Raw genomic sequence first — 25,889 nt, forward strand, 5'->3', positions numbered from 1 at the left:
ATGAATACAAATAAAATGTATAAATATACCAAACTATATTTTATTTTACTGTTAGTTCGGGAGGGACACCCACCTGGTGATGGCAATGGTTTAAAAGTCCCGCCGGCTGGTCTCCGGTTATGAGTGTGTGCGATAGTTTTAGATCCTGTTCCTGAGTCCAGTTTGGAATTGGGAGATGGGGTGCTTGGGGAAAGCTTCAGGGTAAAACCGTCCCCTGTGGTTTCCATATCTAAAGAAACAAACATCCCTTAAAGATTTTTAAGGGTTCTCGGTTTATAGTATTAAACGAAGATTCAACAGGACTGGTTACAAGCAGCAGGTAAAAATTCCTTTTTATTTACATAGCACTTTAAAGACAAAGCAGCTTTACAGCAATCTGGATCCCTCAAATAAATGTAATTAAAAACAACTTTATTTATAGATAAGGCATTAAGCAAAACTACTAATAAACGCACCTTCCTGTTGTTTTGGGCTGTGTGCAATAGTGCAATTCTCTTCCTGGTTTTGTGCTAGATATGGCGTTTTCCTCGCTGATGATGGATGTACATCGATCACAGTGCAGGTGTACTTGCATGGCCTTCGTGGGTCGACTGTGCTCCAGTACCACCGAGTGCACCTGAAAACGACACCAATCTTAAATGTCGAATCGGAGACGAGAAATAGAACTGCGACTGGCTATTCTGCTTAGCGAATGAGCACAAGGTAAAAAAATTAAACTGACGAAAGCGAGCGATGATGGAATAAAAAGCAAAATCGCAAAAACTTCTAAACCTGATGGACAAGGAGCTACACATGTCCGTTAGTAAAGATCGAGGTAGGTATAGACGCTGCTTGCATTATATATATATATTCACAGTTCTAGCTCTTCTGTTTTCTGTTTGGATGCCGAATACAGAATACTGCCACCTGCTGGTATGAAAGAGTTCTGTTCTCTCACACAAGCAGAAACTACATGCCCAATTTGGTGTCAGATGCACCTGCGTAATAATCGGCCTAATTTGCAGCACAAATGGCCGATGCCATAATGTAATTAATGTAAAACAATATAATAACTTTGAAAATATATCACTTACTGGTAACCCACAGGATACAGTTTTCCTGCATTTGCAGATAACTCTGTCAGCACACCCAAGTTCTGTACCTGCAAAGAGCCTATTACAAAAACGAGAGAGAGAAAAGGAAACAAAATGATTTGTGATGTACAATTAAATGTTATACGAAGGTTATATGTAATACGATTGAGCATGTTATAATTTTAGATCAAAATCATATATGGTTTACATACCGATCATGACATTTATGGACTCTGGCTCCAAGCCTGTTAGGAACTTCCTTCGAAAGTTGATTCCTTCAAAATCTACATAAACCCGTCTGAGAACCTCAAACCCATTCATCACCTGCAAAAAAGGAAAATCACAGAACCTAAGAGTGCAGGTTATGTAAGGGATAATGCACAGATAATTGTGGATTGGTTAGATGCCCCCCAATGACATTAGAGGAGTTAAAAATTTCACTTGACACAAAACCTTGCTGCTGATGAGGTCCCGGTGTTTGTAACAGTAGACCTTCTTGTCGCTCTGGAAGACACAATGGCTGGCACGAGCGCACATAAAGTGGTAGTTACTCTGACAGGAAGAGAGACAGCAGCCCACTGTCGCTCCAGCATGGCCGCACCGCTCACAACGCTGCAGAGAAACCACAAAATCTGATTCGAGTGTCTGTGATATGATAACGCATTGCTTTTGCTACAGTCGTCTTCAATACTGAATGGCCACTTTGAAATGAAACTTGTACTTACCATGAAACGCCCCCTGGCCACGGCGCTGTGCACGTGCAACAACGCGCCTCTGACTTCTTGCACCTCGGCTGACCAGATGCAGCAGTTCACGTGAGCCCACTCGTTTTGGCCCAGATACAGCAGCCTGCCCGCCTCCTATAAACACAGCTATTACACAGCTGCGTGCACAAGAGGTATATAAATATTGTAAAATAATACGAGAAACTTACAGTGGGCTTGGCGTCAGCCTGCTGCTGGCAAAGAGAACAGTGTCTGTTGTCTGCATCACATCGGTGGATGTTCTGAAGATCTGTAATGAAATGAGACAAACGCAAAGCATTAACGGCCAGTTTAAACCTGTTACAGAACCTCAAATCCGTTAATTCTCGATAAAGGAAATGGTTCATTTAGTATAAACTGATGTATAACAATTTTAAGCAAAAAGCGGTGTAAATCAGTAAATACTACAGCTTGTGATCAAGACATTCTACCACAACGAGATTACCTTTTCCTCGTGCTTTCAAAAAACGATTCTCTTGGTTCTCCTTTGCCATCGTTTGGTCATGCTCCTTCAACCACTGGGCATAACTGTGCTCTTCAGATGGGGGCATTACTGCCTCTGGGAGCATTGCACTGTCAAACAAATTCAAGGTGGACCACTTTTATTTAATGCACTGAATTCATGTTTTTAAAATTACATTTATTTATACCTAAACTCTTTTGTCTCCTGATACAAATACAAAATCTCAGCAGCTATAGATCTTGTGCATGTGGCTGCCCTACACAGTTCTGCTCACTGGCTTTTAACAGAGTACAATTGATTTTCAGATAAACTACCACACTTGTGCAATTTGTTTTCGGAAGCCGTGATGAATGCGCAGTACTGAACAAGTAAGTGCTAGCATTTTTAGAACATTCAGAATTATGGAATAAATCAATCATTTTGAGACACTTAAGAAAACAAATTTGAAAACAATCAGTATATACACAGTTTTCAGGGGTGCGGATGCATGACTGGTGCCGTCACTGCTGGCCAAAACAATGCCTTTATCCTTTTTTTTTTTTTTTTGAAAAACCTTATGTTGCAGTATTTTCATTCTGGCTTTTGTGTTCTGCAGTTTCAGGAGATACATCCATCATGAATGTAAGTCCATTAGAAATCTAACTAAAATGCAGGACATTTGTTAGAAGAAGAAAGTACCTTGGGAATTCTTTTCTCAAAGGCTTCCACGCTCTAGGATCCTGAATGTTAAACCAACTGAAAGTTTGCTCCAGTAACTGCAAAAGCAATGAATATACATAAATAAATAACAATTTAAATATGCATTGCATAAATATTTGTAAAATCTTCGGTTACCTTTACATATAAAGCTCTGACGTGAGCGGTGGGCCTCTGTTCCTCTTGAAGCGATTCTTCTTGTTGGAGCTGCTTTACCAGGACAGTCACCACATCCTCATGAAATGCTTTCTGTACAAAATAAAAAAATCAATACATAAAAAAAAATCAGTACATTTGCATGAAGCTGGTTAACTGGTAAAAGTGTAACCGACTCACCAGTGAAGTATACGAGCCGCCTTTAAGCTTCCTCTCCACAGCATGCAGATGACAAATCATCTTTCGATTCTGTTCGCTGTCAGCATCAGAACAGGCTTCACACTGGTTCAGAAGACAGACAACAAACCATTCAGCATGCTTTCAGACAGTTTACAAATTCAGGGTTATTCAAAAAGAATGAACCGGTTTCATTAGGCAATATTTCATTAAGGAAAAGTAATACAATGTCCCAAGTGCTTGGGATTCCTTACAAATTTCATTTGGTCACTGACTCATTCTATGACGATGCTTTAGAACTGAAGCAAGGCCTCACGATATCGGTTTATTCTTTTTGAACAACCCTGTATATACAGTGGTACGTTGACCTACGAGTGCATTAATGTACGAGTTTTCCGAGGTACGAGCTTGTAATGCCGCTGCTAGATGTGAAGCGAAGCCAGAAAGCGAAGATTGTGAGAAAAATTAAGATAAGCAAAGAGGAAAAAGTAAAAAATGTAAAGTTTAGGGATACGTAGTGTACAGTAGTGATAGTTAAAAAAACTTGTTTTTCCTCCGCCTCCGCTTATCGCCTCAAGCCCCCGCCCCCCTCCGCCAGCGTCTTCGTTAGCTCAAGTCGTCTCATCTTCAAGGAAGATTCACTGTATAAACTTTATTATATCTTTACATTCTCTTTCTATTATGTTTTTATAAAAGATTTGTTTTTTAGAAATGTATTTTCCTAATTTAATAACATGAAACATAAAAACGGGTTGTCATTTTGAAGGTTGGAACGGATTAATGCCATTTTAAGTATTTTCAATGGGGAAATTTGAATTTGATGTGCGAGCAAAATTGAGATACGAGCTCGTCAATGGAACGAATTAAACTCGTAGGTTAAGGTACCACTGTATAAAACATTTTATAAAATAAACACGACGTCCACTAGATGGCACAGAAGATCTGAAACAGTCCTGTCCCACAGGTTTCCGAACTAATGCGCTTTCTATTAAAACGTTCTTCTGTCACGGTGACTGCTGTGATGAGCCGCATCTTAAAAAAAAAACTCCTTGACCTTACACTCAAAAGCATTTAAAGGATGACTGAGGAGACACTGATTAATAAAAAAACCAGTAAGCATTTCAATACGTGTAAAATAGAGGCCAAACAATTAGGGAATTTTTGCGATGGTGATAGCTAGGTTGGATCGTACTTGATACGGGTTAACTAAAAATGTAACTGGTATTTAAAATACATTATAAATAATAAATAGAATATAGCGCTCTCCGTGCAGCACGCAGTCTCATGGGGGGAAAAAAAACTAAAAAACACGTGGCATCAGTGATTCGCCTCCAGAGGCCTCTCTTGAAATGACAGCGAGCCGGAAGTTGGAAAAACTTATGGCAAAACCGATTAATTGGTCAACCCTTAATGTAAAATAATGCAAAAGTTCATTTGAAAATATTAAATGCCTTGGACCTTTCTAATATTCAGATAAAGAAAGGCATCCAAAAAAAGAGATTCTTTGAGTTTCTTTTATTAAATCGAGCACCTACTTTAAAAATCCCGAGTTATTATAAAGAAACAGGGAGATTTGAAACTTCTATATTTAAATAAATATGTAAAGAACCTTACCTCTGAGCATTTCAGGATGTGAGAGGTGGTCAGGGAGCTCGTCAGGCCATTCATGATCTTCTCGAGACCGCTGCGCAGTACACTCTGCACCACTTCCTGCCAGCCACTGGGGAAGTTTTTACTGCAGGCTGCGCAGGAGAACACCAAACTTTTCCCCCGCAACCTCTTCAGAATCTCATGCAAGTCGTCTGATAGGAAGAATTTAAATTTATACTTATTATTAAGAGTAAATGAACAGATGAACAGTGGATGGAGAAAAGTTTGCGGACACCTGACTATAAGATTTGCGTGTGCTTTACAAACATCCCATGCCAAATTTAGTCCCTATCTGTTGTAATATCCTCCACTCTTCTGGGAAGATGGCAATATGCTTATATAAGCGCAATATGCTTATATACTTTTAGTAAAATTATTACGATTTTTCAAGACACTAACCTGTTAGTCCCTCACACTTGGGATGTACCCAATGGGCACATCGAGCACACTGCATCATCTTCATGTCGAACTCATGCTCAGGATAGCACTTGAGACACACCGTGCAGAAATTTCCTGCAAAATACAAAATGTTACACATGTAAAAGTACACAAACCATGAGTTAAAGTAGAGGTACACTCTGTATGTAAAATATTACTCATTTAAAAGCGCACCCATTAAAAGTACAAAAGTATTTGCCTTCAGCTGTACTTAAGTATCCAAAGTACTATGATTTATTATGGCTATAATGTTCCTATTATTCTAATTCCTTAAAAAAATTAAAGTAAAAAAAATCAAATCGTGTAAATAAGGCCACGTGGGTTGTGGTGAGTTCGAGTCAGGAGTTTCTGCCATTATTTATTCCTCTTTAAATGTTCTGCTTGCTGATGAACTGGGGCTAAACTGTATGTAGGTGATCAGTAGATACACCAGGCGGCAGAACAAACTCAAAACAGAGCACGCGCTCTACACTGATTGGTGGATTGCTGAGTGATTGACCTGTTTTTATCCACTCATTTAAAAAAAAAAAAAAAAAAAAAAAAAAAAAAAAAAAAAAAAAAAAAGGAACGGCTGATTTCGCAAAATGTAGTTGAGTAAAAAGTACGATATTTAACTTTAAAATGTAGCGAAGTTAAAATTCTCCCCAAATGGAAATACTTCAGCTTTGACATGCAAAAAAAAACTTCGGTTCTGTCCATCGCAAGTTTCATAAAAATGACAGATTTTGTTCCATCTGCAGCAAAAACAAAAATGACCCCTTCTGCTTTATTTACTTTAATATTATGTGCTTAACTTCTTGAGAGTGTCCACATAAAAAAGTGACAGGATAAATATAATCGTTTCAAAAACAAAGCTTTTCAGTGCACATCTGCAAATGACCTGAAATGCAAAAATGTTACAGTAAAGTACATTATATGGACAAAAGTATTAGGACACCTGAATTTTCCAGCCAGATGTGTTTCTTCCCCAAAGTGTTACCACAAAGGTGAAGTACACAATTGTGTAGAATGTTTTTGAAAGCAGTAGCATTACATTTCCCATACACTCAAACTAGTGGATAAGAACCTGTTGCATGTTGTTATTGAAGTACCTTGTTTGTGAAGGTTACTGCAATCAGGGCAGAGATCAAGCTCATGATTCCAAGACGTGCTCCAGGATTTCCCCGGTGTCACCCCACAGCTTTTGCACCGAATACACAGCATGCATACCTACACAAACAATTCACAATAAAATAAATTTGATACGTATACACACACTCAGACACACAACACCATATCTAAATTAAATTAAAACATACCTACACCACTCAGGCATAACATTATGACCACCTGCCTAATATTGTGATTGTCCCCAAAACAGTCGTAACCCATCGAGCAGTAGCAGCATTAACTTCTTTAGGAATTTGAGCTACGGGAGCTCGTCTGTTAGATCGCTCCCCACGTGCAACGTGCAACGCTCTTGACCCTGTCACCGGTTCACCACTGTTCCTTCCTTGGAGCACTTTGATAGATTCTGACCACTGCAAATCAGGAAACACTCCACAAGAGCTGCAGTTTTGGAGATGCTCTGACACAGTCGTCTAGACGTCACAATTGGGCCCTTGCTAAACTCGCACAAATCCTCACGCTTGCCTATTTTTCCTGCTTCGAACACGTCAACTTTGAGGACACAATGTTTACTTGCTCCCTAATATATCACACCTACTAACAGGTGCTATGATGAGATAATCAGTGATATTCACTCGGTGGTTATAACGTTATGCCTGATCTGTGTACACTGACAAAGTATCAAATGTAAACAACAGTAAATGATACTATGTGCTACATTGTGGTTCCCGGTCATACAATGAAACTTGTACAATGGACTCTCCATAAAATCTAAATTCAATTGAAAAAACGCTTTGGATTTATTTCGTTTTAGAAAAATACGACAGTGAAGCAAATGACAACAGCACAACATGTATGTAATAATAATCTGATAAACACTGAGAGGCCATTTGTTAAAATAGCTGCTAAATAGCTGCTAACAGGTCCCATCATTTCGTTGTATATTTTTTTTTAACACAAGCATAAGCTGTCACTTCATTTATTCCATTAACCGATTACTTTATACACATAAAATTAGCCCGTGCTGCAAAAGTGTGGAAAAGCTCACCCAAGGTGTGTTATACTTTCCAGGTTTGGGATACATGGGCCCTAGACAGGATGGGTGGTAGCAGTAAAAGCACCTTCTGCACTGCAAAACCGGCTAAAGGGAAAGAAACAAGTGAGACTGCATAAGCAATATGTGAACGTATTCCTATGGGAATACAAAGTCATAGCAATATACGTTGGTCATATCCCTCAAGTGATGTTTTGTACCTGTTTGCTCTTGCTACCACAAACGTGACAGAATTTGCAGCGCCTGCAACACCAGTTTTGCTTGTTTTCTTTCGGTGGACGGTCGTCTGCTGGAAGGCAGAAGCGGTGGAAGGGCTCGCAGCACATCTGACAAAATATCATCTGGAAGGCATGAGATGAATATTCATTACTATGAGATGCACTGTTTGTTTAGGCTTTACAGAATTGAAAACTTCACAATGAGACACACGAAGAATCGACTGAAAAGCGTATGTGCTGCAGTCGTGCGTCCTTACGTTATGATGGCCTTTACTAGCACACAGCAGACACACACACTCCGCTGTAATGGGAACGGACATAAGGACACTCAGTCCTCCCATCGCCCAGACATTCTGAATGTTGCAGTCCTCCTAGAAAACAAAATGAAACAAGAGTAACATTTAAAGTCTCATCATAAAAGTAATAGTGTGTAAATGGGTGAACAGCATAACTGGGACTCAATGTCCAGTGTTTGGCTGAGTTACATTTTCTAACCACGCACATAAATAGCGCCGGAATTGAGGTAGCTGATGCGCACTCTTGACATGAACGAGTACAGTGTCTACCTCATTCAAAACTAATAATAACCGTATGTAACATGTTGACTCGAAGTGGTGACCATTTCCTTTATTATACATTTATTTAACCTTTATGGAATGAGTCACGAATGTAAGTGCTTTCTAAGAGTCAGGTTACGATGCAAAGTAATAGGAAATTGAAGCATAGGAAAGTATTCAGGATTGCTCTTGTTTCTGACAGGAATTCCCAACTCTTTGATGTTGAATGTAACTATAAACCCATTACAGCTGGCAGATACCAGCCCCCAAAAAAGGCTTAAAAGAAGCAGATTAGGAACTGAAAAGATGGTAAAGATGGTATTTATGCGGTCTCTAATTACAATATAAGAGCTGCTGCATGTAAGACACGTGGCGTTTCAAAATGCCTCACAAGTGCTCAATAGGGTTCAGGTCTGGAGACAGACTTGGCCACTCAATCACCTTCCTCAGCAAGGCAGTTGTGTTTGGGGTCGTTATGTTGAAAAACTGCCGTTTTGCCCAGTTTCTGAAGCATCATGTTCTGCTTCACAAAGTCACAGTTGGAATTCTTGTTTCCCCCAATGAACCAGCAGCACTCATGCAGCCCCAGACCATGATGCTACCACCACCAAGTTTGACTGTAGGCATCACACATGCTGGACCCCATCTGAGCCAAACAAGTTTAACTTGGTCTCCTCTAGTGCTGCAACAACTAATCGATCATCATCTTTCGGCTGCTCCCATTAGGGGTCGCCAGAGGATCATCCGTCTCCATACCCCCCATGTCCTCTACATCTGCCTTTTTCACCCCAACTATCTGCATGTCTTCCCTTTACCACATCAATAAACCTCTTCCTTGGGCTTCCTCTTTTCCTCCCTCCTGATAGCTCCATCCTCAGCATTCTCCTACTGATATACCCCATGTTCCTCTTCTGTACATGTCCAAACCATCTCCATCGCACCTGCCTCACCGAGTCTCCAGAACGTCCTACATGCGCTGTCCCTCTAATAAACTCATTTCTAATCCTGTTCATCGTTGTCACTCCCAACGAAAACTTCAACATCTTCAGCTCTGCTACCTCCAGCTCCACCTCCTGTCTTTTACTCAATGCCACTGTCTCTAAACCGTACAACATCGCAGGTCTCAACTAATCGATAATGAAATTTAGTGTTAACAAATATAAATCTAAAAGCATCAAATAACAGCAGTAAACATTTTTGCATTTTCAGTCACTGTTCAATCACAGTCCAGCTATTGATTATGCATTTATACACCAATGTACAGTGGGTACGGAAAGTATTCAGACCCCCTTAAATTTTTCACTCTTTGTTATATTGCAGCCATTTGCTAAAATCATTTAGGTTCATTCTTCTTCCTTATGAATGTACACACAGCTCCCCATATTGACAGAAAAACACAATTGTTGACATTGTTGCAGATTTATTAAAAAAGAAAAACTGAAATATCACATGGTCCTAAGTATTCAGACCCTTTGCTCAGTATTAGTAGAAGCCCCCTTTTGATCTAATACAGATTTTGATCTTTTTGGGAAAGATGCAACAAGTCTTTCACACCTAGATTTGGGGATCCTCTGCCATTCCTCCTTGCAGGTCCTCTCCAGTTCTGTCCGGTTGGATGGTAAACGTTGGTGGACAGCCATTTTAGGTCTCTCCAGAGATGCTCAATTGGGTTTAATTCAGGGCTCTGGCTGGGCCATTCAAGAACAGTCACGGAGTTGTTGTGAAGCCACTCCTTCGTTATTTTAGCTGTGTGCTTAGGGTCATTGTCTTGTTGGAAGGTAAACCTTCGGCCCAGTCTGAGGTCCAGAGCACTCTGGAGAAGGTTTTTGTCCAGGATATCCCTGTGCTTGGCCGCATTCATCTTTCCCTCGATTGCAACCAGTCGTCCTGTCCCTGCAGCTGAAAAACACCCCCACAGCATGATGCTGCCACCACCATGCTTCACTGTTGGGACTGTATTGGACAGGTGATAAGCAGTGCCTGGTTTTCTCCACACATACCGCTTAGAATTAAGGCCAAAAAGTTCTATTTTGGTCTCATCAGACCAGAGAATCTTATTTCTCACCATCTTGGAGTCCTTCAAGTGTGGTTTTTAGCAAACTCGATGCGGGCTTTCATGTGTCTTACACTGAGGAGAGGCTTCCGTCGGGCCACTCTGCCATAAAGCCCCGACTGGTGGAGGGCTGCAGTGATGGTTGACTTTCTACAACTTTCTCCCATCTCCTGACTGCATCTCTGGAGCTCAGCCACAGTGATCTTTGGGTTCTTCTTTACCTCTCTAACCAAGGCTCTTCTCCCCTGATAGCTCAGTTTGGCCGGACGGCCAGCTCTAGGAAGGGTTTTGGTCGTCCCAAACGTCTTCCATTTGAGGATTATGGAGGCCACTGTGCTCTTAGGAACCTTAAGTGCAGCAGGAATCTTTTTGTAACCTTGGCCAGATCTGTGCCTTGCCACAATTCTGTCTCTGAGCTCTTCAGGCAGTTCCTATGACCTCATGATTCTCATTTGCTCTGACATGCATTGTGATCTGAAAGGTCTTATATAGACAGGTGTGTGGCTTTCCTAATCAAGTCCAATCAGTATCATCAAACACAGCTGGACTCAAATGAAGGTGTAATACCATCTCAAGGATGATCAGAAGAAATGGAAAGCACCTGAGTTAAATATATGAGTGTCACAGCAAAGGGTCTGAATACTTAGGACCATGTGATATTTCAGTTTTTCTTTTTTAATAAATCTGCAACAATGTCAACAATTCTGTGTTTTTCTGTCAGTATGGGGTGCTATGTGTACATTTATGAGGAAGAAGAATGAACCTAAATGATTTTAGCAAATGGCTGCAATATAACAAAGAGTGAAAAATTTAAGGGGGTCTGAATACTTTCCGTACCCACTGTATATATTTTTTTCATTATCCCCCTTTATTTTATTTTATTTTTATCTTGCTGCGCTTCTCCGTTCTATTCTCTTTTAACAGCATTTCTCTACTACTATTAACAGTAACTTATTTGTTTTTAAATGTGATTTTCTGTGGCTTTACTATGAATGTCTATTTTTTTTTAACACAAATTGTCAAAACATTATATATTATGTATTATATATATTATATTTTATGTAGATTTTTTTAAAGCATGGTTGTCAACTTGCCACCTGCAAAATACAATACAATGTTGATTTACATAAATTGGTTCACCTTTCATACTCAAATGCTGTTTTTTTTATTTATTTATTTATTTATTTAACAGAAATAACCCAGCATGAGTGAATTGGTTCAAAGGAGAAATCCCCCATTCAGTCCTCAACACTATAACACTATAAGCTTTAAAATATCAAAATTAAAGAGATTTAATCTCAATATCTGGCTTTTGTATTTAAGTACAATTTTATACATAAATATACTGAATTAGGGTTTTATATAGTTATAACAAGCAAAACATCTAATTAATAAATCCGATTCTCGAAGATATCATCCGATTAAGTAATTCGTGCTCTTGGACAGGTCATCTTCAGCAAACTGTTTGCAGGTTTCTTGTGAGCCAGCTTCAGAAGAGGCTTCCTTCTGGGACAACGGTTTGCATCACGGTTTCCTCGACTTGTGGCAGTGTGCACGTATGGTCTGAGCACTGACAAGCAGACCTTCTGCTTTTGCAACATCTAAAGCAATGCTGCAGCACGCATGCGTCTGTTTCTTGAAGCAGCTTCTGCACCTGATGCACAGCACGAGGACTCAACTTCTTTGATTGACCCTTGCGAGGTCTGTTCTAAATGGACTTGGAAAACCTCTGTTTGACCCTGGTCACTGTACTGTAACTCAGTTTCAGAGTGTTACTGATCTTATAGCCTCGGCCTTCTTTGTAGAGAGCAACAATTCTGAAATCCTCAGAGAGTCTTTACCATGGGGTGCCATGTTGAACATCCAGTGGTCAGTATGAGAGAAATGTACTCAAAGCACCAAATTTTAACTTCTCTAATACAAGATACACACATTTATATGGTCCTGACATGGACAGCTGTAATTACTTAGGGTGTACTCACTTTTGTTGCCAGATATTTTAACGACAGTGGCTGTATGTTGAGTTTTTTTCAGAGGACAGTAAATCTATACAAGCTGCAGATTGACTACTCTAAAATATATCCAAGTTTCATTTCTATGGTGTGGTCCCTTGAGAATATCTACTAAAATGGTTGAAATGTGAGGGGTGCACTCAATTTGGTGAGATACTGTATATAAAGTATACTTTATGAATACAATATATGTAGGCATAACTTACATAACTGCATGGACCCTTATGGCAAAATACAATTCGATACATTTATTTTCACCACCTTATTGTGATGACTTGCAGTGAATGGAGTCACCCGGGTTTGCGTGCGTTTGACCGTGCAAGAGATCTACCCATGCTACCTTTACGATTTACAGATCGACGTATTGGGCACCTGTGGCCTATGGGATAGTAATTATAAGTCTTTAAAAAATAACGATTAAAGATTGAAACACTGACCTTAAAGTCTACCCGGATTTTGTGCGCTGGCTCCTGCGCCTGTCGTTCCCGGTGTACGAAGCCTTTGGCCAGTGTGGCCAGGACGCTGGGTGGCATGTGCTCCATTGAGCTCTGGGAATGAGGAAGACAGGGGTCAGTAAGGGGTCGCTGCAGAACTCCCTCCTTCACAACCCGCGTTTCTCTATCCGCCTCCTCTTCTTGTGCTCTTTTGTCACCGGGCTGGAAAGGCACAGCCACCGAAGACACTTCAGCAGCTCGCACCAAGCTAAGTGGCAGTCTGTGCAGTCGCAGCTGGAGCCTCAGCCCGAGCTTTTCAGATGGACTTCCTGGTACAGAGCGCTCCAGCGCCTGTGAGGTAGGGCAACTCTGGAGTTGGGAGAGTAGGAGAGCGAGGAGGGGAAAGGAGGTGGGGAGCATTATAGCAGGACAACTGCATCATGACAAGTGCAGCAAAGAAGAGCAGCTGAAGAAGAGCGGAAGGATTAGGAGGTGCAGGAGCAGGAGGAAGGAGACGACGAATAGTACCCCCTCAAGACAAGAAAGTAGCACAGAATAGGTCCGGAATTGGTGCTGTTTACAGTACATAAATTAAATAATTCAAGATTACATTTTATATTCAGGGTTATTACACTGCAGAAATAATAATTAAAAAAAAATCAACTAAACAAAATTATAAAATATAACAAAATAAATAGGTACACTATATAGCCATAGGTCTGTGGACACCTCACCAATCTCATGCTTATGCATATGGGCTTGTTAGAACATCCATTCTTCCATGAATTGGCTTATTTAGTCATAAGAGCATTAATGAGAGAAAACTATTTGTTCAGTGAAGCTCGGTAACACACAATGTTCACCTGAAGCTCGGTTTTCTACGTAAACAGGTTTGAGCCTCTTAGTTTCAGTAATTACACAATCTTTCACAATCAGCACAACATACATTCTGTACAATTGTGTGCTTCCAAAACTGTAGCGACAGGTTGGAGTTGTGTTAGACAGGTGTCTAGAGAATGACAGATTAATCGGTTTTGACGATTAATCGGCACTGATACTTGATTACTGGAACTATCAGCAAAAATCCATATAGATAGTTTTTCCGGCTTCCGGCCCGCTGTTATTGCGAGAGCGACCTCTAGAGGAGAATTACTGAAGCCACGTGCTGTTTGTCTCTGACTGTGCGCTTTACTGTCCAGTATCCATTTTAAAAACTTTCGGTTGATAATTTAGTTATCCGCAAGTACGACCGACCTAGCTATCGGTAAAATCCACTATAGGTCGACCTTTACGTGTCCACAAAAACCTATTTACAACCATTTCACCAAAAGTGTCGATATATTTTGAGTGTAATAACCTGAATGTAAGATCTTGGCTTAAAAATTTAACTTCGGGCCCAAATCAGAGCATGACGCTGACAATAGACTTGAACAAAAAAAATCACAACAACAACAAAAAAAAAGCAGGACTGTTCCCAGACATGTCAGTACACTATATGGACCAAAGGTTCTTGGACACCATATGTTTCGTATTTGCTTTTTGAACATCCCGTTCCACATTTAATTTGCTTTAATAATACCGTCTCATTTCTGGACAAATGTTGGAATGAATCTTGTGAAGATTTGTGCTCATTCAGATTATGATGTAGGGTGAGAAAGCCTGCATGAGGGCAAATGTTACAATCCATCCCAATGGTGTTCAACAGGGATGAGGTCAGAACTCTCAGAGCAGGACACTAAAGATCTTTCTCCAACCAACACATGTAAACAATATATTCATGGAGCTCCTTTGATCGAGCTGTAGCAGGTTTGGGTCTCCAAGTTCAAGTGAAGGACAGTTTAGAGACTAATTACAATGGTGTGAAAAGTCCCAATACTTTTGTCCATATAGTGTATGTGATATTACTGAAAACGGCTTAGCATGAAAGAGGTTTAAATACAAACTGCTTAACAAAGTAAAAATATATATATAATGCCAAAAAAAAAAAAAAAAAAAAAGAAACAAACAAACAAACAGGCATTTCATATAGAAATACCTTATTCATTCGTCGCCGTCCCCACAGCGCTTTCGTCATACCAGGCCTTCGTGATTTCACTGCCCCGTCTTGAGTATCAGCAGGTGTAACAATTTCTATTGGACAATAAACGAAATAAGTGTGAAGAAAAAAAAACACACACAATCCGCATTTCCTAATTGACATTAAAATCAATGCATTTAACAGCTAGTTTGGTAGCGACTTGTTAAAAAGGCGTTTTTTTGTTTGCTTGTTTGTTTTTCTTCAGCAATAACTCTCACTCTCCAGGGAAGGCTTTTCACTACATATGTGCACAACTCAAACATGATCAGTGGTGTGAAGGTGTGCAACTCTGGCTTTGTCATGCCTAAACAGAAAGGGTCCTTCCACGAACTGTCTCTCATACTTTGTTTAAAATGTCTTTGAACACTATTCTACACTGCTACAAAAGGATCCAAACCCTAAAAAAAAAAAAAAAAAAAAAAAAACAGCACCAAATCATTACACTTTTTCCAAATCTATGGTGTCCTCCTGAGATCAATAATCCAGAGAACGTTCAGGTTGCACCAGAATCCAGGGACTATACAGGACTCCAGACCGTGCTCAGTACTACATACATTGACTGTGAATGTGTCTCCATGAAACGAGCTCCACGGCTGAGCAGCATTGCACAAGCTTAAGTGTCATAGCTGTATCTTCTGAGACACAGTACCTGCACTGATCTTGCTTCCAGGAACAGACAAAGAACTTTGGATTGAGTGATCAAACTAAGTGCAGACGATTTTAAAACTGTATTGCTGTGAGTTTGAGTATTCTGTCGCTTCGTAGCTGAAATGTTGTTTCTCCTTGAAGTTTAACTTTCATGAAAATAGCACTACAGTAAAGTGGGTCGGTCTACTGAATAAAACTGGCATCCTATGAAAGGGTTCTCACAGAATCAATCATGCATATTTAAATATCTACAAAATATAAACCCCAGGATCGGCAGAGATGTATCTATTCTAGTTTGTACGTCTGGCTTTCGATAATGAATCAGTACTGAATTCATACCATTGGCTTTAATACTCGGCTCACTACTGCTGGGTTCCTTGGTCACATCTTCAGCAGAAGCGTCTGTGTCGTTCGAGTCCGACTCTAGCAAGTCGCTGAAGCATCGGCGTGTGACCTGTCGCCTGGGCTGCCGCCGGACAGAGCTTAGAGCGTTAGTGTTTAGAGAGTCTGCCGTGACATCTCCCTCGTCCTCTTCCTCGGCACCACTGTACGCAGCGGTTTGGCCGCACGCAGGACGTCGCTTCATCTGAACTGCGAAAAAACACAATAGGTCAAATAAATGCTCTAATTTGGGGACGATGATGATACCAAGCTAAATGGAAACGTTTCCTGAAAGGACGGTCTAATTTTAAACAGCCATACCTTTCAGTCGTCTCACTTTGTTCTCTTCGATCCTTAAGCACTTCTTGTAGCTGGAGAGAACAGAAATTATTAGCTTTAAGGTTCTAACGCTAAACACGGTGACATTTTGGTTTTGTAACACGCCAACAGATGGTAGCACAGAGCTGCACGCACAGTCGCAAAGAGCACAGAGCTTCATTCGCGTAATCACGGCTGCTGTTTTATGACCAGTCACTGAACACTACTCACACGCGAGTTTCTCGCCGGAAGCAACGTGATCTCGCTTCCGCACCCACCCACTCGCTTTGGCTCCTGTGTACTTCAACCTTTTCCCGAAGACAAAGTTCACCTTTCCAACACTATTGCAGAGATCCAGTGCAAATCGCAGAAGGTGCTTGATGCGAAAAGAAGCCTTCTAGGACATGTTCCAGAAGTGGCAGGAACGATGGAAGCAAGCAGCAAGAAGCTATGAACTGCATCATTTTATTCGTTTTTACGTGCAGAAGTAGAGTTAGTGCATCAGAAAACCTACTACTATCAAGTTGTTCAATTTGAATGAAATGGATCACATGACTATCATGTGACTAAAAATAAGTCCTTGGTATTGAAAATGCCTATACAAGTTTTTTTTTTGCTTGGACACGCCAATGTAGAGAAAAGACACGTGATTCTGACCCATTTTTCTATCCGGACCGGCCTGATTGAACCTGACGCCCTACATCTAGATGGAGTTCTATTTACTTCAAAACCACGTGCTGCTGCAGAGAATGGTTTCTACGTGAGCAGACTAAATATTGTTACTGTGGAGGACATATCTCAAGAATCATGGCGATGGATTTGCACTGTAATTGATATATACGCTGGCTTGAGTCTACTGTTGCCATGAAAGGTTTTGCATTCAAGCATCCATCAGTGCACCTTAATGATGGAAATGTAAAGAATGGACATCCAGTGTAACTCAGATGAGGATGGATTGCTTTTAGAGTTACGTTCCTCTCAAGGTTTCTTTCTCATACCATCTCAGGGAGTCACAATCACTTCATTTGGGAAAAACTTAAAGGGGACAAAATTCTGGCGTTGAAATTTACATTCACAAACTATATTTCTGTAAAGCTGCTTTGGGACAAGGTGTATTATTAAAATCACTTATCAAATGTAAAGACAGAATAAATACCCCATTATGGCACTTCTAAAAATGCCGAAAGCAAGTGAAAGGTTAAAGCGCTTTGCAGAGAATTAAATAGGATTAAATAAAGCTTTAAATAGCTCACGAAACTGTTAGAACACGGGGTAAAAAAAAAATAAATAAATAAATTGGAAAACCGTTAGATTCAGTTGTATTAGAAAAACACAAAAAATGTATTTGAGTAAGTAAAAATAATGTGCTAATTTATTACAATTTACTAAATGATTTATAAAAAAAATAAATATTACGTATCTAAATGCTGCCTCATATGGTAACAGGTTTGACCAACGGATTTTCTTTATTTGCTGAACTGTTTTTTCTGGAACAATGAGCACAATGAGGTAGAGTGGAGAAAAACCATGAAGGCACTTAATCGTTATACGATGCAGCCGTTTGAGAATGAGTGTAACTCTACACCTCATTCTGGTGTTGTCGAAGTCTTTGCCATAATTAACCAGTCAAAGTACAAGAGGTCATTAGATTTGAAACAAAGTACATTAAATGTGCAACGTTCTGACTATCGAGAGTTGAGAAAATGTTATTAATCTTGTATACACACACACACACACACACACACACACACACACACACTATATAGGCAAAAGTTTGTGGACACCAGACCGTAAGTATGTGTGTTGGTATAAGGTGGGTATTGATGAAGGTGAGCTGAACTGGTGCAGTCAGTGTTCCAATTTATTCTTAAGGTGTTCAGTAGGGTTGAGGTTAAAACTCTATAGCAGGGAACTCAAGATCTTTAATTCCAACCCATGCAAATGATATCTTCAAGGATCTGGCTTTGTGCCATCCAGGAAACGGTTTGGATCTCCTAGTTCAACTAGAGGGAACGTTTCATGTTACTGTGCCTCTGAGTTTGTGAAGTCAGGTGTCGCAATACTTTTGTTTATATAGTGATAAAATGATGAATGTGGTTCATAAAACTGAAGTCACTACGGTAAATAAATCTCATTTCAGACAGATGAGGGAATTATTTTCCACTTACATGCAGCTCTGCCGTTTTTTGTTGGGTCCTCCGTATTTCGGTTTATCCAGACAGAAAACACAGGCCCCGCAGTCCTCTACACGACAACAGCCCTTGCAGCTGAAGCAGCGCCGCTGTCGCAGACCGAACGCTTTCTGTTTGTGCATGTGCCTCTGTTCAATGGAGCTGGTTTCACTGCTTTCCGGTTCCGAGTGAGAACCGAGCTCTTAAGGAGGGGAAGAGAGGGGATTAAAAAACAAAACAAAAAAAAAAAAGAGTAGCAAATGTCTACATGTAATGTGGACAAATGTCTACATCTGATGAGGCAATAAGGCTAGCAATCTTTTCTCTTTGATCACCTAAGCATGGACTTCAAAGCCAACCTTTTCAGATCATTCCCAATTTAAAATTGTCAATTAGGGCTGCAGCTATCGATTATATTAGTAATCGAGTATTCTGCCGATTATTCCACCGATTAAAGGAGTAATCGGATAAGACATACATTTTTCCCGTTAAAAAGTGATACTAAATATACAAGAGACAAACAAAAACACGTCTCTTAATTTAGTGAATTTAACTGCCAAATTACATTAAAATGCAAATACAGTCGTCCTCCGTTTATCGCTGTGGTTACGTGCCAAAACTGACCATGAAAAACTAATTTCCCCGATAAACGGACGCCACTCCAAAAACTGCTTTTTTTTTATTATTTATTTTTTTTAAAACAGTTCTGTAGCATATGCGTAGTTACTTTGCTTGTTTTTTGGTTTAAGTGTCCTATGACGTCAAAAATAGGGCAGAGTTAAAGATACACATTGCATTCTTTATTTTCATTGGCTAAATCTGGTGACGTACATCTTCAATTCCGCCTTTTTTTGACGTCAGAGCCCATAACAACCAAGATTAAATAAAATTCATTCCGATTGGCCAGAATTGTTCCCTCCAGCCGTATATTGTAGATTTTTTGCATCCCAGCACCGCGATTTTGTACACAAGGCTACTTCTTTGTCTCGTGTAAATGTATGATATACACTGTACGGTATTTTGGGTCTACTTTTACTTCATTTTATGATAAAAAAAATTATTTTTATTAATACATTTCCTTATTTCAACATAAAACTACATAAAAACTATTCACTATTAGTTTAGATTTTTCGCGATAAATCGGGACCATTCGTGGAACAAAATTTGATTCGAACCATGATAAATCGAGGGCTGATTGTATAAACATAAATAAAAACTTCAAACAAAAATATAAAAATCTTTTTCAAATTACTTGAAAAAGGTCAATGGAATGGTGTTTTCTTTATTTTTTAGTTTGAAATGATCCCAAACTTCTGTTTTGTTCTTTGGCCTAAAGTTTGTGTATGAACGAGGCTCCTTCGCTTTATTGGTCTTGTTCAGTCTCCTCCAAAACTGATTGTTCTCAAGGGATCGAAACAATCAAATCATTTGCCTTGATGCATTTTTGTACTTTAATTACTCGAGTTACTCAAGGAATCGTTTCAGTCCTACAATTAACAATAAAATGCATTACAAATTATCCCTCAAACATGAGATGAGAAGGAAAAAGATTTCTAGATGGTATTCAAACCAGAGAATAAAAACTAATACCAATCTCTAGAACAAATGCATTGAAACGAATCGCAATTCACACCGACTCAAATCATGATATCAGACTTAGTAAACGCTGAAAATCAAAACGCTGTGTACCCTCAGTGTCTTGTGAAGGTGCAATGCCTTCTCGCTCGTGTAAAGGCAGAGCAGAGAGTCGAGGGATGTCTTCAGGTACCATGGCACGGGGCTGCCCAAGTGCCACTGCCGCTGCCCGACACACGTGTTTTATACGTGGGCCTCCGACCGGCTGTCCCTATAAACACAATTAACCCCCCCACACCCTCAAAGTTAACAATACACAGATAACATTTAACATCTTATGAGACACACAGAGTAGGGTCGCAAAATTCCAGGTATTTTCAAGACTGGAAACTTTCCATGGGAATTAACAGGAATAAACTGTGAATTTAGCAAACACCCTAACGCAACCCTCCCCATTTATCCAGGCTTGGGATCTGCACTAAGAGTATCAAACCCGGGCTGCGTAGTTGAGAGCGCCGCATCCTAACCACTAGACCACCAGGGGACCTGTTATGTTGTAGATGATTAATTTCTAATTAATTCCCATTAATCCCTGTTTAATATCCGACTTGGAATGTTTCCCAAACGGTAAGTTTCCACACATTTACAATCCTAACACAGAGCCATACAAGCGACCCACTTTTGCATCCATTCGTCCCTCCCTCCCCGAGTGTATGGCCAATGTTACATTCTTAGTTCTTCAATCTTTTTTTTTTTTTTTGCCCCTCTATCGGAAACAGAACGCACCTGAGGAATCTCTTCTTTGTTCGTTCGGACTATTCTATTTCTCCTGCTCCTCTTCATGCTCATGACACCACCGTCTCCGACTCGCACTGTACCGGACATCAGCTGCAAAACACACACAAGCACTTTGTCACAATACGTGAGTATCGCAATATTTTGTTTGCCAATTATTTTGTTTGAATTGGCAATTCTCAAAAACACAATATTAATAACAACAACAAAAAAAAGTAATATGTATTAAATACAGGATTCAAGGCAGTTGTTTGGTTTTGAGTTTTGATCCCCGAGACTAGATAGATAGTCTTCTTATCTCTGGACTTGAACAGTGACAGGAAGTTCTATCATAAGGGTGCAGCTGTTTCTTAGGGGGGTGCCTGTGATAAACCATTAGGGGTAAAACATCCGCTACAAGTAATAGCAGAGTCGACTGACTTGTCTTCATTGACTATGTGCATATGGTTAAAAAAATTATTTAAAACAATTACCATGTCAGGTGCAATGATACTAATTGTAAATGGATTGCAATATACTTCATACCACTGAGGTGTCATGTGTGTAAAGCTGGCACAGGTTAATGGTAGGGGTGGGTGTAATGAGTTTGGGTTGGTAGTGTATGTAACTAACTAAGAAAAGAGTAAATAAGGTAAACCTTTTGAGCTCACATGACACTGTCACATCTGTGACATCATTGTGTGACATCACAAAAGGGCTTCTTGAAAATGGCTGTTCGTGTTAATGTTTGTAAGAGCTGATTGTATTATTTGTTATTTATCTGTTCTGTAGCTCTGTTTCACTAAGAAAAGTCATCAAGGAAAGGTAGATTTTGTGTTTCCCAAGAAAAGGCTGACGGCTGAACACAAAATAAAGGCTTTTTGAACCCTCAGTACGCTTCACCATTGTCTGGCTGGGGGTTTGCTACAGTGTAATTTTAGATGGAATTATTGCAAATGCGAATCCCACTGTGTTCTGGTTAAACAATATTTTTTTAAGGTTTGCATGTGGTGGTGTGTTTTTAATGACATTTCCTAAAATTATATCCTGTTCCTGAAATGAGAAATCTTCCAATATATCTCCAAGCTTACAGAATGGCAATGAATAGCAAAATTGGATTGTATTGACTCCTGTATCGTGATTAAAGGTGCATATTTCCAGGAATTTTTTTTATGCGATTTTAATGGGAAAATATTGGGAATTAATGGGAATAAATGGTGAATGTTTAATAAAATGCAGGTTAGCCAATAACAGGGAACTTCTTGCAGGATAATCTTGGTTAAAACAACCGGCTTTATTGAGATTTTAGTTGAATTTCTACCCTGCACATTCATCAGTTACATGCGCACAGCACACTTCAAATAAATAAAATAAAGTATCAATGTTTATTAAAATAAAATCTGACTAACGAGTAAAAAAGGTTAAGGGTAAAAAATAATACTTTCTATCGGATTTGAGTAAATACCAGTGTGTTTATACAGTAGCGAGCCAGCCAGTAAAACATATTCTAAATGTATATTAAAACTCTTTTTTTGATAATTAATGAGGCTAGCTAGCTCAAACTGTGATGCTTGTAATGTTTCTGGTCAATAAGACGTCTCTTATGCTGCATTTATTTGATCAAGAATACAGAACAAAACAGTAATATTGTGAAATATATATTAAGAAATATCTATAATTGTTTTACTTACAATTAAATCAAAGTCAAGAATATATATATATATATATTTTAATCTGTATTAGTTTGCATCCCTGTCAACTTAAAACCAAACAAAATGTTTGTACATGAGTTTAAATATATTTCTAATTATTTCCCAGAAATTCCCTTCAATTTCCATAAACTTCCGTAAATTACCCATAACATCTCAGCAAGTTTTCATCTTGGAATATTTCCTAAATTCCCCAGATGAGGTTCAAATTGAAAGTTTCCAGAAAGTTCCCACTGCTTTGCAAACCCGAGCAGAGCCATACAAGCCTCTCTCTTCTATATCCATCCATCCCTCCGTATGTGTACGGCCAACGTAGGCTCCTAAATGGTGTTTTTTGAGTAGTTTTGCACCTCCATAAGCAAACAGAACACACCTGAAGAAAACTTTTCCTTGCTCACGACTGACACTGGAAGCGCCGTGTCAAAATACATACCTGAGCCGTCTTCAGCTGTTTCTGCTGGTCGATTTTAATCAGCTGCACCTTGGCCCGTTTCAGCAGGTGAAGCATCCTCTTGTTGGCGCCAGAGACGCTGATTTTGTGAAAGGAACCTCCCGGGGCCGACATCGACTCGAGCTTCCCGGGACCAGTGCTTTGTACGTCGGTATCACCCTCCGCGCTGGTTCTCTCTGCTGGGGGGGAAAAAACATTAGTGCTGTCGTGTCTCCGTAAAAAGTGACAGCAACTTCTTATATTCCTTACCATCCGCCTTGGTTTCAAGTCCTTCAACAGACAGAAGCTCTGGCTGACTGATCACTTCATCGTTAGCATGTACAGCCACTTTATGTACAATTCCTGGACAGTCCAAATCCCCAATCTTTATATCGGAGCTCCTCGATTTTATCAGAGATTCGTGGTTCTCGCACGCCACTTTTTCACAGAGGGCTTTGGAATGAGTGCTAGCCATTCGCTGTTCCTTCCTCTGAGTCAAGCTTGCTGTAAGCATCTTTAAACCCTCATAGACTTTGAGATGAGTACTATCAAAAGAAGGTCGCCCCAGTTTCTTGCGTGGAACAGCAGTCAGGCCGCTTGGCTTCAACTCCACAGGCTTTCCATCGAGGTTCTCCACCTTGTCAGATATGGCTCTTTTGTTTGTGCTTTTTTGTTTGTTTCCGATCTTGGGGGTTTGAGAATGGTTTGTTACTTCAGAGTCGCTGCAAGGCTTGTCTTCGTTCTCCGTTTGAACAACCTTCTTTCCCAGTGGTCCAGACATTCCTTCATCATCCATGAACCTTCTTGGCATTCTGATCACCCGGGACGGACGGCTACTCGTCACGTTGTCCGTGAGCACGTGCCGATTCGCCACCGGTGCTGGTAGTTCTGTATTCACCGGAGATGCCACTGCTTCGAAGGTGTTACAGACGAGCCGTTGCCTTTTCCGGGGGACTCCACTCTCGATCGCTGTCTGATCCTCCTTTAGCTTCAGCTCTGGCTTCCTACGATGGCTAAATAAAGATCTGCGTCGCTTTAAGGCAGCGAGGGATTTCGCGGGAAAAACTGGACCACTGTCTGGAATGCCTTTGGTTCCATTTGAAGAAGCAGCATCCACGGGTTCTTCCTCTTCCGGAGAGGCACTCGTCACGTCGTAGATTCTCTTCTGCTTTGGATCAGGTTTTGGAGATACAGAATCACCTTGGTCGTCAATAGCAACTATTTCCTGAGCCTCGTTCGACTCAGCAGTCCTCGAGCACCCTCTGATTGAACGTCTTCCCAAATTCTCCGCCAGGCTCTTTTTGGAATCTCTTCCTCGCCGCTTAATCAGCGTTAAATTCCACACAAGTTTCCCTCGCCTCCTTGGACCGGTGCGTCCCGGCTGCATTCTCGTTCTTTCAGCATCCACGCCTGGCTCACCCAATACCTCATTTTTTATACCTCCGTTTTCTTCTTTAGGTGAGAACGCAGTCCTTTTCTCTTTCACAGATGGTTTTTCTCGACTCCTGAGCATATCCCTTGGTATCTTTGTCGTAGCCAGTTTGACGACTACTTTGGGTTTCCTGGCGCCGTGCTGACGTCTTCCCCCGTTCTCCGAAGGTGATGATCTCGCCGTTTCCGTAGTCACCCGTGATCCTCTTTTTGCAACGGTGACTTTGTTTGCAGATGAACCAGGAGCAAGAAACGGCTTCCCTTTCGCGGCCGATTTGAAAGAACTTTCTAGCAACAGACAAAAAGAAATTCTTATATTGGTACTAGTTTCTGCAGCAAAAACACAGGAATTTTACTTATTACAGCGGAAACAAAAATTTTTAAATGAATTACTTTGTGAAACATCTTGTCCAGAGCGTAAAGCCCTTCGACCTTCAGTCTGGAAGCCTGTAAAATCTCTCTCCTGTAAAACAGAAAAGTACATTTAATGCAGTAATAAAGGGAGTACACGGTTCCTATACTCAAGTAAAAGTACAACACATAAGTCCAGTAAAAGCACTTATTTTATAGTTCTACTTGAGTTAAAACACTGTTAAATACTGATCTAAGAACTGCATTTGAATCATTTGTAGCATGTAAAACACATCATGATATGCAGTTTAAACACGAGGTGCAGCAGCTGTGTATCGAGACCCGATTTACAGGCACAAGAACAGCGATCAACAGCAGCAAACATTGGAGCGACGAGGGTATATGTTGAGGATGCCTCAAATACTGTTAAATACTTAAAGATGTTAATATTCACTAATACTGGAATTTTGGCATTTTCTTTATTAATCAGCACTCGCCATTTGTGCTGCAAATTAGTCAGATTATTACACAGGCGTATGTGAAACACCAAACCGTGGGTGTACGTTCTGCACTTTCGTGAAAGAACAAAACTGCCCCATACCAGCAGGTGGCAGTATTCAGCATCCAAACTTTAAAACAGTAAGAGCTAGAACAATGAATAAATAAAGCAAGCGATATTTATAACTGATGTGATCATTACTAACTGTTTTATGTAGTTTTTATTAACTGTTAGATTTTGAGACGAAAAAAATACAATTAAATATAATAATCATAATATATATATATATATATATATATATATATATATATATATATATATATATATATATATATATATATATATATATATATATGAAATAATAGATATCTGAAATTATTGACCTATAACTAATAGTACAACAAAAAATTATGCAGTATCAAAACAAACACTTCCAGACGACCCGACGCAAACGAATGTGGCGCCGGACAAGATTTAATTAGTGAATGCGGGAGCAGACGGTAAAATACTCGCGTGTGTGGGTTGCGGGAGAGTAAAATTATTCAGGGGATTCCGGCAAAATGGTCTTTAAAATATTTAAAAAAAAAAGAAAAAGTAAGAAAGAAAATTTCTAAAATGTATGTTATGTATCTACTGCACAAAAGCAACAATGGCAAATAAAATAAAACAATTT

General features: G+C 39.9%; 1 protein-coding gene across 2 annotated transcripts in view; it reads right to left on the reverse strand.

Moving 5' to 3' along the window:
• The window catches only part of kmt2ba (lysine (K)-specific methyltransferase 2Ba), a 38,654-nt gene that overhangs the window by 7,912 nt on the left and 4,853 nt on the right, over positions 1-25,889 (reverse strand). The window contains exons 2-28 of one of the 2 annotated variants that reach the window (XM_083544226.1): positions 24,760-24,829; positions 23,206-24,654; positions 22,939-23,135; positions 20,809-20,910; positions 20,137-20,293; positions 18,445-18,649; positions 16,280-16,329; positions 15,917-16,168; positions 14,888-14,982; positions 12,856-12,966; positions 8,054-8,167; positions 7,779-7,919; positions 7,573-7,665; positions 6,509-6,626; positions 5,379-5,492; positions 4,944-5,131; positions 3,333-3,434; positions 3,135-3,245; positions 2,979-3,055; positions 2,283-2,410; positions 2,008-2,087; positions 1,799-1,933; positions 1,527-1,685; positions 1,286-1,397; positions 1,074-1,152; positions 456-616; positions 74-229 (exon numbers count right to left, since the gene is read on the reverse strand). In XM_083544226.1, the coding sequence (XP_083400352.1) occupies positions 74-229; positions 456-616; positions 1,074-1,152; positions 1,286-1,397; positions 1,527-1,685; positions 1,799-1,933; positions 2,008-2,087; positions 2,283-2,410; positions 2,979-3,055; positions 3,135-3,245; positions 3,333-3,434; positions 4,944-5,131; positions 5,379-5,492; positions 6,509-6,626; positions 7,573-7,665; positions 7,779-7,919; positions 8,054-8,167; positions 12,856-12,966; positions 14,888-14,982; positions 15,917-16,168; positions 16,280-16,329; positions 18,445-18,649; positions 20,137-20,293; positions 20,809-20,910; positions 22,939-23,135; positions 23,206-24,654; positions 24,760-24,829 (4,756 nt within the window). Of the gene's footprint in view, positions 1-73; positions 230-455; positions 617-1,073; positions 1,153-1,285; positions 1,398-1,526; positions 1,686-1,798; positions 1,934-2,007; positions 2,088-2,282; positions 2,411-2,978; positions 3,056-3,134; positions 3,246-3,332; positions 3,435-4,943; positions 5,132-5,378; positions 5,493-6,508; positions 6,627-7,572; positions 7,666-7,778; positions 7,920-8,053; positions 8,168-12,855; positions 13,222-14,887; positions 14,983-15,916; positions 16,169-16,279; positions 16,330-18,444; positions 18,650-20,136; positions 20,294-20,808; positions 20,911-22,938; positions 23,136-23,205; positions 24,655-24,759; positions 24,830-25,889 lie in introns of both variants that reach the window. The other variant, XM_083544225.1, reaches the window with a different exon arrangement.

Source organism: Silurus aristotelis (assembly GCF_946808225.1).
Source record: "Silurus aristotelis genome assembly, chromosome: 6".
Lineage (NCBI taxonomy): Eukaryota > Metazoa > Chordata > Actinopteri > Siluriformes > Siluridae > Silurus > Silurus aristotelis.